Source organism: Cantharellus anzutake (assembly GCF_015039405.1).
Source record: "Cantharellus anzutake strain C23 chromosome Unknown EI90scaffold_7, whole genome shotgun sequence".
NCBI classification, from domain to species: domain Eukaryota; kingdom Fungi; phylum Basidiomycota; class Agaricomycetes; order Cantharellales; family Hydnaceae; genus Cantharellus; species Cantharellus anzutake.
The window spans coordinates 1,751,109-1,764,828 of record NW_024066957.1 but is presented as its reverse complement, the minus strand read 5'-3'; the positions used below and the strand labels follow the sequence as shown (position 1 = coordinate 1,764,828).

General features: G+C 50.6%; 5 protein-coding genes across 5 annotated transcripts; 1 reads left to right on the top strand and 4 right to left on the bottom strand.

Moving 5' to 3' along the window:
* Nucleotides 1–828: 828 nt before the first annotated feature.
* EI90DRAFT_2468693 (uncharacterized protein) lies at nucleotides 829–2,374 on the bottom strand. Its single transcript, XM_039053075.1, has 5 exons — nucleotides 2,132–2,374; nucleotides 2,004–2,069; nucleotides 1,714–1,952; nucleotides 1,382–1,660; nucleotides 829–1,314 (listed from the first exon to the last, which is right to left on the bottom strand). The coding sequence occupies exons 1-5, from the start codon at nucleotides 2,334–2,336 to the stop codon at nucleotides 1,048–1,050; spliced, it is 1,056 nt and encodes a 351-aa protein (XP_038921060.1). The 5' UTR covers nucleotides 2,337–2,374; the 3' UTR covers nucleotides 829–1,047.
* A 1,366-nt stretch (nucleotides 2,375–3,740) lies between these two features.
* On the bottom strand, nucleotides 3,741–4,557 carry EI90DRAFT_2468510 (uncharacterized protein). The gene has a single exon (XM_039053074.1). The coding sequence runs from the start codon at nucleotides 4,437–4,439 to the stop codon at nucleotides 3,954–3,956; it is 486 nt and encodes a 161-aa protein (XP_038921059.1). The 5' UTR covers nucleotides 4,440–4,557; the 3' UTR covers nucleotides 3,741–3,953.
* A 1,617-nt stretch (nucleotides 4,558–6,174) lies between these two features.
* EI90DRAFT_3279516 (UAA transporter family-domain-containing protein) lies at nucleotides 6,175–7,797 on the bottom strand (the record flags this gene model as incomplete). Its single annotated transcript, XM_039066683.1, has 7 exons — nucleotides 6,175–6,537; nucleotides 6,564–6,696; nucleotides 6,752–6,928; nucleotides 6,983–7,228; nucleotides 7,284–7,348; nucleotides 7,478–7,650; nucleotides 7,709–7,797. The coding sequence occupies 7 exons, from the start codon at nucleotides 7,795–7,797 to the stop codon at nucleotides 6,494–6,496; spliced, it is 927 nt and encodes a 308-aa protein (XP_038921058.1). The 3' UTR covers nucleotides 6,175–6,493.
* A 103-nt stretch (nucleotides 7,798–7,900) lies between these two features.
* Nucleotides 7,901–12,098, top strand: EI90DRAFT_3279515 (uncharacterized protein). Its single transcript, XM_039066682.1, has 16 exons — nucleotides 7,901–7,993; nucleotides 8,047–8,534; nucleotides 8,590–8,731; nucleotides 8,787–9,755; nucleotides 9,811–9,914; nucleotides 9,971–10,063; nucleotides 10,115–10,242; nucleotides 10,298–10,559; nucleotides 10,611–10,721; nucleotides 10,781–10,858; nucleotides 10,911–11,030; nucleotides 11,090–11,165; nucleotides 11,215–11,351; nucleotides 11,405–11,504; nucleotides 11,563–11,833; nucleotides 11,887–12,098. The coding sequence occupies exons 1-16, from the start codon at nucleotides 7,942–7,944 to the stop codon at nucleotides 11,948–11,950; spliced, it is 3,195 nt and encodes a 1,064-aa protein (XP_038921057.1). The 5' UTR covers nucleotides 7,901–7,941; the 3' UTR covers nucleotides 11,951–12,098.
* Nucleotides 11,960–13,631, bottom strand: EI90DRAFT_2991112 (WD repeat-containing protein 61). The gene is made up of 8 exons (XM_039056111.1): nucleotides 13,484–13,631; nucleotides 13,392–13,428; nucleotides 13,245–13,329; nucleotides 12,993–13,189; nucleotides 12,767–12,930; nucleotides 12,574–12,714; nucleotides 12,345–12,517; nucleotides 11,960–12,293 (listed from the first exon to the last, which is right to left on the bottom strand). The coding sequence occupies exons 1-8, from the start codon at nucleotides 13,484–13,486 to the stop codon at nucleotides 12,095–12,097; spliced, it is 999 nt and encodes a 332-aa protein (XP_038921056.1). The 5' UTR covers nucleotides 13,487–13,631; the 3' UTR covers nucleotides 11,960–12,094.
* Between the last annotated feature and the right edge of the window lie 89 nt (nucleotides 13,632–13,720).

Here is a 13,720-nt window from a genome sequence, read left to right as displayed (position 1 = left end):
TCATTCTCGAAACTGACCACCGACTTTGTTTTGCGGTCCAGAAATTGGACAGCATAAAGTTTGCTTAGTGACGGATGACGAGTGATCGACAACAACCCGGAAAGGCCTGAACAGAGGAGCCTCAGGCGTGCGGCATGGACCCACTGTGGTCTGTTTTAGTAGGTGCTTTTGTTGCTACTTCTGCAGCGAATGCAACAAGAAACTATGACATGACATGGTCTGTGTGCAAGTCAGGCTCTACTATTCGATCAAGATCGTTTAGCTTTGTCAGGCAGCATGTCGTCAAGCACCTTCGAATGCTCCCCCTGACTGGTCAATCCAGATAAGTCTTCGACTGCGGGATAGCATTATATTGAAATAGTGATTTTCCCTGTTAACATCGGCGGCAGGGCCTTGCATGCCCACAGTGCATGACCGAAGGCTGGGTGTTGTTTCGTGGGAAGCGGCTTTGAATATATATGGCAACCCGGCTCCACCTAGAACCGTCGGGGCCCCACGCACTTCGGAACATTAATACCTTGTTGAGGGGCTGTCCTTAGAAACGTGCCACAGGCATGCAGCGGAGCCACCCAAAGATAGCGAGGCGAAAAGTGCCCAGTCTCTTTAGCGATGGGGGATTATGCGGGCATTTTAGTGGAAGAGCCAATGAGGGAGGATCTGATCATGTCATGCGTATCAATTGAAGCGTGGATTGACCGCACTGTAACTCATCATGGTTTCAGTGGCAAGCCGAGCAAGTGCGTTGCTTGCACCTATATGCGTGCCAGACTCCAATTTTCAATAGCCAGCTGGCTTCGGGAAGTCGGCGCCAGTGGTCTTGGACGGCAGTTTTCACGCGACAATTCATTCTTATTATACGATCATAAGATCATGACTGGCATTGCTGAGGATGTACAAGAATCATATGATAATCAGGCACAACGCGGGGGAATAGATACCTAACGCAAGGAGATTACCCTAGAGTTAGAGAGAAAGAGAAGGGGTGTAAAGATGGAAGAGGCAGGCGCAGACCATGAGTACAGGGTGGGGCATAGGTACGTAGAGAAGTCATGCTCCCCATTGGGGCTGTTTAACGTGACGGTGGATCGCTCCAGAGTGGATCATGCCTCTCATACGGGGGATGTAGACCTCGTCTTTCCAAACGTGGCCCAAAGATCGTAAAAGGCCCAAGACGCAGGCAACTGTGAAGATCGCAATTAGGGTCCAGATGACGAGAACCAGCTGAAAGGAGCCGGCGATTGCGTAAGATGGGCTAATCAGAGTCTGCGAACCGGACTGCCGTGGGTCGGGATGAGTGAACAGGGCTAGGGAATACTGTGAGATATACATATGGTCAGAAGTTAGAATGTTCTGAATATTTAAGGCATGGATATATACCAACAGAAACAGAATCGCTCCGGCGGTGTGTCTTTAGCAAATGGCTCCTAGCTTCATCGTCTTCGGACTCTCCTGGGGGCAGACGATCAGCAGAACTCCGTCTATTTACTGCTGACGGCTTTGGATGGTTGGGGTCTTTGATGCCTAGAACATCCATCGCGAGGTGGGATGCCGAATACGCAACTGAGGCCACGCCCGAGGCTCGAGCGGCAGAGGACACCGCTTGTAAACCTTTAGAGGGCAGCCAAAGGAACACGCGAGTGGCTGTCAGGAACAGTGTGGCCTAGGTACAACCATTAGTCATCGAAAGACGACACTGAAGGTTCTAGGACTCACCACGAGATTGATGCTTCCTTTGACAAATCCGGCTTGTGGGGGGACCGGAAGTGTACGTGAGGTCCCGCTGTTGGGTCGACCGCGTCCGACGTCTTCACCCTCATTTGCCCCCACGTCCCGTTCGTCGGCCGCTGAGACGGGGGGCATCGGAAAACCCGACAGGGTGCCAACATCTTGTGCACCGGATATCAGTGGCGTTTGGCTCTTGGAAGCTGAGTAGAGCTGTTGACGCCATTGCACTATAAATCACAGTTAAAAGGGGAGCCAGGATCTCTGAAATATGTACTCACAGTTGCGTAGCAGGATCTTTGCAACTATGCGAGTTTTGAGCATCGTGGCGCGACCGCCGATGATGGCTGTCAGGGGATAGCAGGGATACTTAGCCTGTATTACTGATCATATATTCCACTTGACTTACGTTCGATAGAACGGAAAAGATCTAGCAATTCCTTGCATTCTTCGCGAGTGAATGGAACGGAGGCTGGCTTCCCGTTAGGTGCAAAGAGAGTGTCCGTGAAACACCAGGCCAAAAATTCCAACGCGTCCTCCTGATCACGACGCGACGCTGGACGATGCCCCGGATGGCTTTCAACGAAGTTCCAGTATGCATACTCGACGGCCATGCCTGGAATCCGCGCGCGACAGTTAGCACTACTTTGTCGTGATTGTGAACACGCTTCAACATACCGAAAACAACATCATCCTGAATGCCTCTCGCGCGTTCCCGATCGTTGTCGTCCTCTTTCACGCTTCTCCCGTGATGGTCGACCCAAACGATCTTGAAGGCCTTGACGTTGGCGCCTGAGATACTGCCTCGAAGTTGGGTGGGCGATATCGGTGTATGAAGGGAGTCATCATCTTCCCTGGCCGTGACCCAGACCTCCCGGCCGCTGTCCCGTCCACCGCCAGGTTGACCAGGAGGTGCAGGCTTTTGAATTTCTTGGTCAATGTCTGGGGCAGATGTAAGAAGGAATGAATTTAGGCGATGGAGGGTGTCTTGTTCTCGAAGGTCAATGTCTGTGGCGACCACCACGATGTCATACGCGGGTGTGAATGCAAGGGTGTGCGAGAGATGGAAAGGTCGAGTCCAGTACATTGCACCATCTGGAAGTCGATGCTCTTTCCAGTGCTCTTGATGTTGATAGCGCGTGCCGAAATGAGGATGATGTATGCGGTGTTGAGGATAAGGCGGAGCAGGCTGAGGTATCGGCATGTCGCGCACGGACGGATCGCGACTGTTGCCAAACCAAGGTCAGATTATTTCAAATGAAATGAAAGGAATAAATCAGCTAAACGCACTCATCAAGGACTTCGTTAAGGGGAGGAGACTGATGTAGAGGGACAGGCATTGTTGTCGGATATTGCGCTGGCAGATCTTGTGTTTCGTCGTGCGGAGCAGATGTATCCAGGAATGCGTCAGTATATTCCCTAAATTAACCAGCGTCAGAGGCGAGAATGGTGAAGTATCCCAAAAGAAATGACCTCGACCGAATCCGCCCCAAGGTTGTAAGCGTTTGTGGCTCCGGCATGGATACAGAGACATGGTCATCATCGCCGTCGCCGTCGCCGTCGTTGTTTTGTATGTGAGCTGCAGTCCTTTTCTCTGCAGTGAGCGGGCAAAGACGACAAGAAGTTCAGTGAAAAAGGACCTACTTGGCAACAAATTCCTGGACGAGGTCGTCGAAGTCGTCCCGGTTGAACGCCGTGACGTTGTGCGTTGATTCTTCCCATGCTTGATCTTTATGGGCCTCGCCATGATCATGGCCGTTCGAGTCGAGGACGGAGTCCTGATCGAGCCAAGCATTCTCATGGCGATCGAATCTGGAGTATCCGGAGCTGCATGTCGACCTGGTGTCAGAAGAACCGTGAGCATGTGCGTACTGCATGACGTGCTCATTATCGCCCAACGAGGACTCCGTCGATGAGGGAGAACCGGGCGCATTGAGCTCGGAACGTGGTGGCACTTGCTGGAGGGAAATATCCACGGCGCTTCTATCGTCGCTTGAACGTAATGGTGAGCGAAAGGGGCCCAGAAACAAGAACTGAGGTTTCACTTACACAGTTCCCACATGCAGGTCAGGATCATCTTCAGGATCATCAGCAAGCTGCTGATGGACGCCTGATGCCTCGATTGACTGAGGGCTCTCCGATCGAGGCTCCCTTTCGCCTTCAGGTTGGGTTTGAGAGCCCTCAACGCTAGGCATACGCATTAGAAACGAGACAAAAAGAGGGTGGGGAACCTACGGATCAATTTTCGGATTCTGGTCTTGAAGTTCCTCAATGGATGCTATCTCCTGGGAAATGGACTTTGGAGAGTCTGAGAAGTTAGCTTGACGCTCGACAACGGGGTTCACGTCCACTTCAGGTGCCGGAGGAGCTGAGGGTTTTTCGATGGGCTCGATGGCCGGAGGAAGGGACAATGTGGACTCCGCTTTCGTGTTGGGAGTAGATTCAGTCGCCTGCGACGCATCTACTACAGCGGTAATGGGCGAGGACGCCAATTTTGAGTGTGTAATTTCTTTTGCGGTCTTCTCATCCACAGAACCCCTTCTGAAAGTTGATGTAAGGCGTCTCTGGAAGCCTTTGAAGAGAGCGCCCGGTCTGGGTGAATTCGATCGATCCTTAGTTGGCGAGCTCGACCGCGACGATGAAATTTCAGCCTGCATTGAGGGAGATGGAGGCCGCGAGTTTGGCTTTGGCGAGTTAGATCGAGAGGATGAGAACATCTCTGACGAGGTCTATGGCTTGTTGCCCGATACGGCAGCTAGAGGTGCAGACAAGTGATGGCCGCGGTGGCGTTAAGTGTGTAGGGGAGTTGTGCAACTGGGTTCGTTCTTACATCCAATAAGTAGTGCCTGCGATGCTGTTCGCATTGAGGACAAAGCATGTCAGGCATTCGCACAACCAGCCAGGATACATGAGGACGGTGAGGATTAAATTCATGTCTACATCATCGTTATTCTCAAACGAAAGCCTGCATTGGAGTTGCAAGGGATGGACATACGGTCGTCATATTAGTTGCCAGGTAACGAACATTTTCACAGGGATGCGAAGTCTTGAGGCTAGATGCACTCAGGTGTTGACAAATACATAAATGTGATCCATGTGTAATGGCAAGACAGTCACTGAAACGGCAGTATTCCATCAGTGGAAATAATTGAGGGAACTGACTGGCAGGCAAAGGCTGCACAGTTAGGTTCTGATTGTGCGCTAAAACCATCTGGCTAGAGTCAGACATCATGAAAAGCAGGCTGTCACAAAAGCAACCGGCTAAATTCAGGATTTTGGGGTTAACACGTTGAAAACAGTACTGCTTTCTGCCTGCAGACTGACATGAGGCGTCACGTGGGACGCTCTTCACACGAAAGAGAGTCCTGACTCCCTTCCCAGCTCCACATTATCTTTCTGATCACTTACTGGCACAGCTCTCTCAGAATGCTTCTGACGCAGCCTTTCACATATGTCCCACCGGGGCCCTCGAGGAAGAGATACTATAATGCTGAGCAAAGCGACATATACGATGACGAGATCGGCGACTTGACAAGGCGCTATCGACCATCACCTCAGACTTGGCAGCGACCGACTTCGAATCGCAAATACAAGTCCACCATACTCATCTCCGGCTTCGCGCATCCGCCCACCGCCATCGTAGTTTGGACCTACCTTGTACACGTTCTTAGACTCCTGGAAGCTCACGAAGTGTAAGTTCTCCCTTGCCGCCGGCGCTTGGATCTCTCAACCTTCGGTGCACAGTCAACGCATATACCCATGGCGTAATCCAAAGCATAAGCACCGAAGGCGCGACACCATGCGGACGACGATGGCCGTGCAGCTCGCTTCCGTGGACGTCGCACATCGATTAGCCATGACAGGCATGCACCCATCCCAGCTCTTCGAGGGGTCCATCAGGCTTTCTATAGCACTCTATGATGAAACTACCCCTATCGGGGAAGCGATGGACTGGCAGAGCTTTCCTCGTTTCCACATTCCAGCCTTCGCCCCACCCGAGACAACATCCGATGTGACGGATTCAAGTGCATCCGATTCGAGTTTCGATACGAATATGGTCGAGGCGGAGAGCTCCCCAGCTTGGCGAAGAAGCTTTATGAACAGCGAGGATGACCTCATGATGGATTTCGACGTTGCAGGATGATTCTTGCCATCATGCGGACTTACAATCCCGATTGTGTCTTCTGCGAAGATGATGAGACTTGCATGTCGGCCCTGGGGCCCACATCTGAGGCACGGGTTCGTCGCACGTAATTTCTAGTTACACTAATCAAAAGTAACTAATCTGGGTTTCATGTACAGGCATGTACAGGCATATCCACGAGGCAGTCTTGCTGTTGCAGCCCAAGGCACCACACCATGCCACCGTACCGGTGCACTAGAGCACTGGAGGCCTGCACGCTGACTCTATCTTACTCTACGCGTCGTCAAGTTTCGCGGCGTTTGAATGTTGGTCGTCCGGGCGAGGCGGGTATCGGGAGGACAAGTTTGAATGGATTATTAGTACCCCAACGTCAAATAAATACATATAAGCTTCGGTAAAATATAGCATGTCCCAACGGAAGCTGAGAGAGTGGGTTCAATGTACCGAGAACGGGTTGAAATTTATCTGCATCTCGTTCATTCGTCGAGATCCGGTGTTCTGATGGGATTTCCATTTGCAGGTCGCCGCCTGACCGCGAAGTCGTGCCGCAATGCATGGGCACTGCTTCCATTCTCGTAGAACCGTGGTTCCCTCACCCTTGGCTCATGGTTTTTGCGCGGAGATACCTTATCCCGTTGTCCCCACACATTCGTGGTGGGTGGCGAATTCGTCTTGGCCCCAAAGGCATAGAGTATACTCCCTAGGAAAACAAGACTAGCGCCTATCGTCATGCCAGTATTCCACCCATCGCCGAACCACCAGACGCTCAAGCATAGGGAGAACGCTTTACGAGCGGTCAGGATGAGGTTCGCCGAAACGGATGACATTCGCTGCGACCATCATCATTAGATTACTGAATATGTATCCTGATTTACTTTGACATACGGTTGTGAGACGATTTACGCCTTTGACGCATAGAGATTGGGTGACCAGGTTGCCGATGAGAGCGATGAGAGTGCCCAGAGGAGTGAGGCGCGCAGTGGCGGAATATGTGAATGAAACAAGGAGACCGCGCTTCACTTCGGGAAGAAGAAACGCGAATATCGGGATACTGAGTGCGTGCTAGTGAAGCATCAGCAAAAATGGCACGGGTTTCGACTCGTCGATGAGCCTTACAGTATAAAACACGCCTTCACGCCAATGAGGACCAAACCATTCAAAAGTCTTCTCTTGCATCGCGCCGAGTATTCCGGACAGCACAAGCCCTAAAGCCATCATCCCGACGCCCACGGCATAAAGGTGTGTATCGGGTGAGTCCGCAGGAAGAGGTGGGTATACACCATGGCGAAATGGGATACGAGGAGGGGCGGGTTTCGAGAGCGTGGCAGTCACCACACCGATTGTAACGAGTATGACGGCGCCCTAATGAGGCACAAGATCATTAGTTAGCTCAGGTTACGACTGAACGGTGACTCACAACTTGCATTCTTGTGTAACGTTTATTTAAGAAAAGGTAGCCAATACACATGGCAACGACTAGTCCTAAAAGAAAGTCATTTATAGGTCATCTAAAGGCGTTATGCTGGAGGTACTTTCCAGCTGATCGTATTAAGATTTGGATAGCAGGTGGAACGCGAAACCGGAACGCCCAATTATTAAGTAGCGAAACACTCGTGAGGAGTACAACTTGAAGAAGCCATAGTTTTAATGGAACACTGCGTGGCTTTAATCTCGGCAGCCACTCTCGGAAGTCTATGAACGACGGTGCAGATTGAAACGAAATATATAGGAGCTGAAGGAAAGTAAGCGCTGATCCTAGGTCAGCATTGTCCTTGAGAAGACTCCTGAACTCTTGGGATGATCAGATACCAGCAAGGAAGATGGTGACTTATGCCCACGCACTCTAGACAGAAAGCATTAGTGCAGCAACCCCCGAACACCGAAAAGATAATGGTTGAATAGTCCTCCCATCCAGGGTGCGGACCAAGCATGGATGGAGATGTGACAAAGACGAAGAAGAGAGATCTGGATTACAGTCCAACTGAGTACTTAGTTCTGAGTTGGCGCCTCGAGGCCTGATTCCAGTCCACGTGACTGGGGTTTGACGCTGGCTCAAGCGGGGCAACGGAGAGGACATGTCCTTGGAGGTGCCCAATAGCATTCCAAAGGATGTAGAGGCGAATTTCGGTGGGTTCACCCAAGATGTGCTAGCCAAACTGCTAACCACATCATTATGTCAGTCCTCGGACGTGACGAGGAAGACGCGTCAAGCATTGTGGGCCAAGATCGCGGGCGTGAATACGTTCAAAGCTCAGAATCACATACCGGGTATTCCAGTGATGAGGGAATGTCTAACTCGCTGTCTCAAAGCCAGCCGGACAGTCCACATTCTCTTCCTCCCTCTTCCTCTCGTCCCGTCGCTACTACCTTTATAGAGTCCGTTCCGCCCTTGAAATTGCCGAATGAGCACCAAATTTCCGATCCCTCTGAACCAGACCCTCCCATAGCTTTAGCCAATGACGACCCTGACGTCGAGGAAGACGAAGGCGGCTCTGAGTTCAGTGATGGTTCCGCAGACGAACCCAGCAGCGAGTCTGAGTCCGAAGAGGATGATAGTGAAGTGGAAGAAGAAGAGCCTGCACTCAAGTATGAAATAGTTGGAGGGGCAGTTCAAGACATTCTCGCAAAGGATTCTGCCAGTGCGCTCGATATCTCACAACGCCTTATGGTGAGCAGTGTTGATGAGTCTTGTAGCTCGTATTTCTGAGCAATTCCGATACAAGGCTCTTGGGACACATAATGGCATGGTCCACGTACTGGATCTTCACGGCAATAAAGTGAAGTCATATCGTCCTCACTCTGCAACAATCAATCAACTGGTTATCGACTCTGATGGCGAGTTTATCGCCACAGTGTCAGTCGATGGTGCATTCGATGGTGCATGCAGTTCTCATCGCCCGCCACTTACCCCTATTGTTAGGCACCGTTGTCATTCACGCTTTGACAACTCCGGAAGTATACAAGTTTGACTTCAAGCGTCAGATGAGGACAATTTCCCTGGAACCATCATTCTCTAGGCGAAATTCTAGATCTTTCGTCTGTGGTGGCATGGCCGGTAAGCTAGAATTACACGAGAAGTCTTGGCTCGGGCACAGAGAAACCGTTCTCCACTCTGGGGAAGGTCCCATTTGGACGTCCTCCTGGTCCGGAACGTTGATCGTGTGGGCCAATGATGTTGACGTGAAAATTTATGATACGGGGAGTGCACAAAGGGTTGCACATATTGATCGTCCATCCGACAGTCCGAGGGCGGACTTGTATAAGTGCACTCTACAATGGCGCGATGATACGACTCTTTTAATAGCCTGGGCAGACTATGTAAAAATTGCTCGTGTCAAGCCGCGGACTGGGGCTGCTGCGGCAAAGAGTCCTTACGTGGTTGAAATTGCGGCAATTTTTCATGTGGATTGTATGATATCAGGCATTGCACCACACCCCTCACCCCCCGGATCCTTCATCATCCTCTCCTATATCGTTCCCGACAAAATCATTAATGAGGTGACCAGTTCCCGCGAGGAGCAACGCCGAAAGGCAGCACATCGGCCGGAACTACGCATCATTTCACGTGCGGGCGAGGAGATTTCTAATGACGTGCTGGCTCTAGCTGGATATGAACTCTATAGTTGCAACGACTACTCTCTTCGACCAGCTTTCGTAGGGATATCCGAGGGAACCAACCCTTTAGAAGGTTTTTACGTCGTCGCCAGTCCTAAAAGCGTCACCGTAGTCAAACCACGGGATGAAGTTGACCATGTTCAGTGGCTAGTAGAGCACCAGAGGTTCGCTGAAGCACTTTCCGAGATCCAAAGACTTGAGAAGACGGGTGCGGTGCGAGGACTGGATGCAACAGACGTGGGGAAAAAGTACATACGCCATCTCTTCCAACAAGGTTTATACTTTATGATGATCTCCGCGCCTCTGCGCTCACATAGCTTCCTTCTCAGGTGAATACTTACTGGCCGCTCAACTATGTCCCAAAGTTTTTGGACAAGACGCCCAATCGTGGGAGGAAGAAGTTTTCCGTTTCTTGGGAAAGGGGCAATTGCAAGTAGGTTTTATTTGCGACATTTGCGACATGTCTGCTGTGCTCATTTCGGGCCACAGGCCATCATTCCCTATATTCCGACGTCGCAGCCACAACTGGGACGGATGGTTTACGAAGTCATTCTTGCTCATTATCTCGCGCAAGACCAAGAGGTGTGTGTCCCCGCAAGTCATGCTTATGCTTCAATCAATCTTTTTCTATAGGCACTTCTCAGAACGCTGAAAGAATGGCCTGTAGGGATTTTTGACATCCCTGCTGTCATTAATGCGGTCCGCTCGGAGCTAGAGAGGATTCCTAGTTCACCAATCTTGATGGACTGCATGGCCGAATTGTGCGACATCTACTTTACAACACGATAAGCTTTCGGAGCTAATTCTGACATGTAGGTACATTATGAATCGGCAGCCCACGCTTGCCCTCCCATTCTTTTTAAGGCGACGTCGACCAGGCGTGTTCGATCTTATTCGTGACCACAACTTATTTACAGCAGTCAGGGATCAAGCACTTCTGTTGGTTGAATTTGATGAGGACTTGGAGAGGCAGAGGCGACAAGAAACGGGGGAAGCCGAACAATTCGGAGAGAAGGGACGTCCTCTCAAAACAAGCAAGTCGATATCGCTTCTCGTAGACCACGTACATTCTATTCCAGTAGGTGGACAACTATCGGAACGTTCAGCGTTTCCTAATAGCACCTCCCAGATCGCCCGTGTTTTTCAGCAACTTCAGGGACGACCATACTTCCTTTATCTTTATCTGGATGCACTTTTCGACAAGGATCCTTTACTAGTCTCTGAACATGCCGATAGACAGGTAGGAAGGATATTTTTGTTGCACTGTGACAGTGGACCCTCTGATGCCGTTCGACCCAGATCCCTTTATATGCCGAATTTGCACCAAAGCGTCTCATCGACTTTCTGCGCGCGAGCCAATACTATAGTTTAGAGAAGGTGACCGCAATTGGTCAGAGTGGGACTCGCCTGCTGAACTTATGTTCAACAGGCGTACCAAGTGTGCACAATTCGAGACATGGTTCCTGAAATGGTATACCTGTTGGGAAGGATGGGCAACAATAAGAAGGCTCTTAACCTTATCATCGAGAGACTCGGTGATGTTAACAGAGTATGCCCGTGTCCTAACGCCGTGGTTGTCACAGCCCAACTGGTGTACTCTTCTTCTAGGCCATCGATTTTGCGAAAGACCAGCGGGACAATGACTTGTGGGAGGACTTGCTCACATACTCTGAAACACGCCCAGGTGACGTGCATCTCATGACACATTCGCATTTTGTTCATGCGTTATGCAGCATTTATCCGTGGGCTCTTGGAGAACGTTGGGCCGGAAATTGATCCTATTAGGCTGATACGACGGATCAAGAATGGACTGGAAATTCCAGGCCTGAAAGATGCTCTGATCAAGATCCTTTGGGACTTCAATCTTCAGGTTCGCTTAGTCTGATTTGGTGCCCAGTTCTCTCTTTCACCGCTTAATTGTAGATATCGCTGATGGAAGGCTGTCAACGGATCTTAAATGTGGATGGTTCTGGGCTTTCAGAGCGGCTCCAAACAAAGCAAGTGTCTGGATTCCTCGGTGGACGTGAGTGTCTTGAGTCCTCAACGTGCCTCAGGATTATTAAATGATTTCCCCATACTAGCCACACAGATATGCCCGATCTGCCACGAACTCCTCTATCCATCCCCTCAGCTTTCATCTCTAAACATCAACCCTCCCACGTCGCAATCTCAGCCTTTGGTGATTGTCTTTTTATGTCGACACGCAGTTCATGCACACTGTATTCGTGGAGGAAGTGCCCTGCCACGCCGAGCCGATGACACCGTTCTTAGTTTCTTACGTATTGACCAAAACGCTCCAGCTTTTGGTGGTGGCGCCCCAATGAGAGACTCCATCAGCTCGAAGATTGCGTAGTGAGTTCGATTGTACCCTCTGAATACCAAGTGAGCTGACTGTCATTCAACAGCGCAACAATGGTGCGCGCGCGGCTGGAAGAGAGCTGTCCTGTTTGCGATCATCGTCGGACTTGATAACTAGTTCGGCTTTTGCTATTCTCTGCGCGCTTCCGTTCTCGTTGATACCCATGGTAGTGCACAAGAACGCTTATGGCTGTATAATCTAATACTCGTATAACATGCACTGCCCAAAAATTCCAGATTTGCTTCCATGTTTGTTCATACACTGGCACCCGCGCCTGCGGTCCTCCACCACCTCAGGCTGCCATCTTCGCCGGTAGAAACGAGAGCCGAAGAGCCCGCAACCGGCTTCCAGGACACACCCCACACTTCGCCACTCTGCTCTGATGAGGATGAAAGGGTTGAGACGCATTGCCGCGACGTCAAGTCCCAAATTTTGACGTTGCGATCGCTCGAACTGACAAGGATGATGTTGAGGTTTGCTATTGAAATGGGGAAGGAGACATACCCGCTTGCGATCAACTTCCCATCAGGTGAAATATCAACTGATAACACCCAAGAGGCATGACCAATAAATGAAGCTACAACTCCTGTGCTCGAGTTCGCATTCGGGGACGTGGCGGAGGGACTGCGAGTGTCGTAGAGCACAATTCGACGATCGTCGGAAGCAGAGCATAGAAGCTGAGAGGTATCACAATTATCGAGTCAATTGCGAATGATACATCGCCAGTCCCTACCTGAGAATCCGCAGACCAAGACAAAGACCGCACGCTGGTGGCATGCGAAGAAAACGAGTGCACGACTGCCTTGCTTTCCACATCGAATACATAGACAGCACCTTGCTCCGTAGATATTCCAACAAGTTTCCCGGACGGACTCTGAAGAGGGGATTGCTGCAAAACGCATGGAGTGGGGATTCAGGTGACGTACATATTTAGCATGTAACCCGAATTTGTTCCGGCCATCTGTGCGTGGCGATAGTGTTTGGAGAATGTTTCCAAATGATTCGGGATCCGCTGAAGATATCCGGAGAGTGCCACTGGCTCCTGTGGATGCATAGTTCCCCCCTTGAGGATGCAACGATACAGACCATGCTGGGAGATGGAGATAGCTTATGAAGTAAAATAGTAGCACATAAATAGCAGGTACGTGTTACCTGCATCTATGCCTGATTTTGCTTGATCGAAAGTTTCCCGTTTACCGACGACTTCCCCCGACGTCAAATCCCAGAGTGATATGGTCCCCTCTATGGAGTTGATGAGAGCCCTGTTTCCTTCTGCATCGGTGGATAGTGAAGTTAGAGCTAGAGGATGGGGCGGGAGACTGTGGATGACAGCTCCATCCGAGGCGTTCCTTTAGGAAACTCAGCACTCCGAGGTCCGATCCTCCCTATTCACTGGACTCTCACCACTGAGATGCTTTTCCATCTGCCGAAACTGATACCACCGTGTCATTTGGCAACCACTTTACACCATAAATCGCGTCGAGACCGACTGTAGGGGCCCCGTATCGGATATGGATGAGAGCGATGAATGCATAGTCCGGAAACTCCTACCTTTTGGTGAGTCATGACTGTGGATAAATTGCAGGGACTTGTTTATTCGTAAGAGTAATGGATCCAGTTGATTCGAAGAGGGTGGGCCTTACCATGATGAAAATCGGTTCGGGCCAAGGGAACGGTTGTAACGTATTTGTTCCGAGATCGCTGCGGCACGTCTATGTATGTGTACCCGTACATGACCAAAGGCTGCAGAAGGCTGGTTGCCTTTCCAGTCGCCGCTATTCACGCCTCTAGTATTTCTCCAGGGGAAGCGATGAGGCTTGAAATATAGTTTCGCGTTATCGCCCTCTTCGGGATCTCAGGTTACGACGATCACTTTGGGT

What these genes read in the sequence shown, in the direction of transcription:
- EI90DRAFT_2468693 (XM_039053075.1), bottom strand. Translation starts at nt 2,336, where the DNA reads ATGGCCGTCGAGTATGCATACTGGAACTTCGTTGAAAGCCATCCGGGG. An exon ending in TCTTTTCCGTTCTATCGAAC is followed by an intron (nt 2,070 to 2,131) that starts GTAAGTCAAGTG and finishes ATCCCCTGACAG; the next exon opens with CCATCATCGGCGGTCGCGCC. An exon ending in GCCGGAGCGATTCTGTTTCT is followed by an intron (nt 1,315 to 1,381) that starts GTTGGTATATAT and finishes TATATCTCACAG; the next exon opens with TATTCCCTAGCCCTGTTCAC.
- EI90DRAFT_2468510 (XM_039053074.1), bottom strand. Translation starts at nt 4,439, where the DNA reads ATGTTCTCATCCTCTCGATCTAACTCGCCAAAGCCAAACTCGCGGCCT.
- EI90DRAFT_3279515 (XM_039066682.1), top strand. Translation starts at nt 7,942, where the DNA reads ATGTCCTTGGAGGTGCCCAATAGCATTCCAAAGGATGTAGAGGCGAAT. An exon ending in GACTCGGTGATGTTAACAGA is followed by an intron (nt 11,031 to 11,089) that starts GTATGCCCGTGT and finishes CTCTTCTTCTAG; the next exon opens with GCCATCGATTTTGCGAAAGA. An exon ending in GTCTGGATTCCTCGGTGGAC is followed by an intron (nt 11,505 to 11,562) that starts GTGAGTGTCTTG and finishes TCCCCATACTAG; the next exon opens with CCACACAGATATGCCCGATC.
- EI90DRAFT_2991112 (XM_039056111.1), bottom strand. An exon ending in TCGGGTTACATGCTAAATAT is followed by an intron (nt 12,715 to 12,766) that starts GTACGTCACCTG and finishes TCCCCTCTTCAG; the next exon opens with AGTCCGTCCGGGAAACTTGT. An exon ending in GGGAAGTTGATCGCAAGCGG is followed by an intron (nt 12,294 to 12,344) that starts GTATGTCTCCTT and finishes CATCCTTGTCAG; the next exon opens with TTCGAGCGATCGCAACGTCA.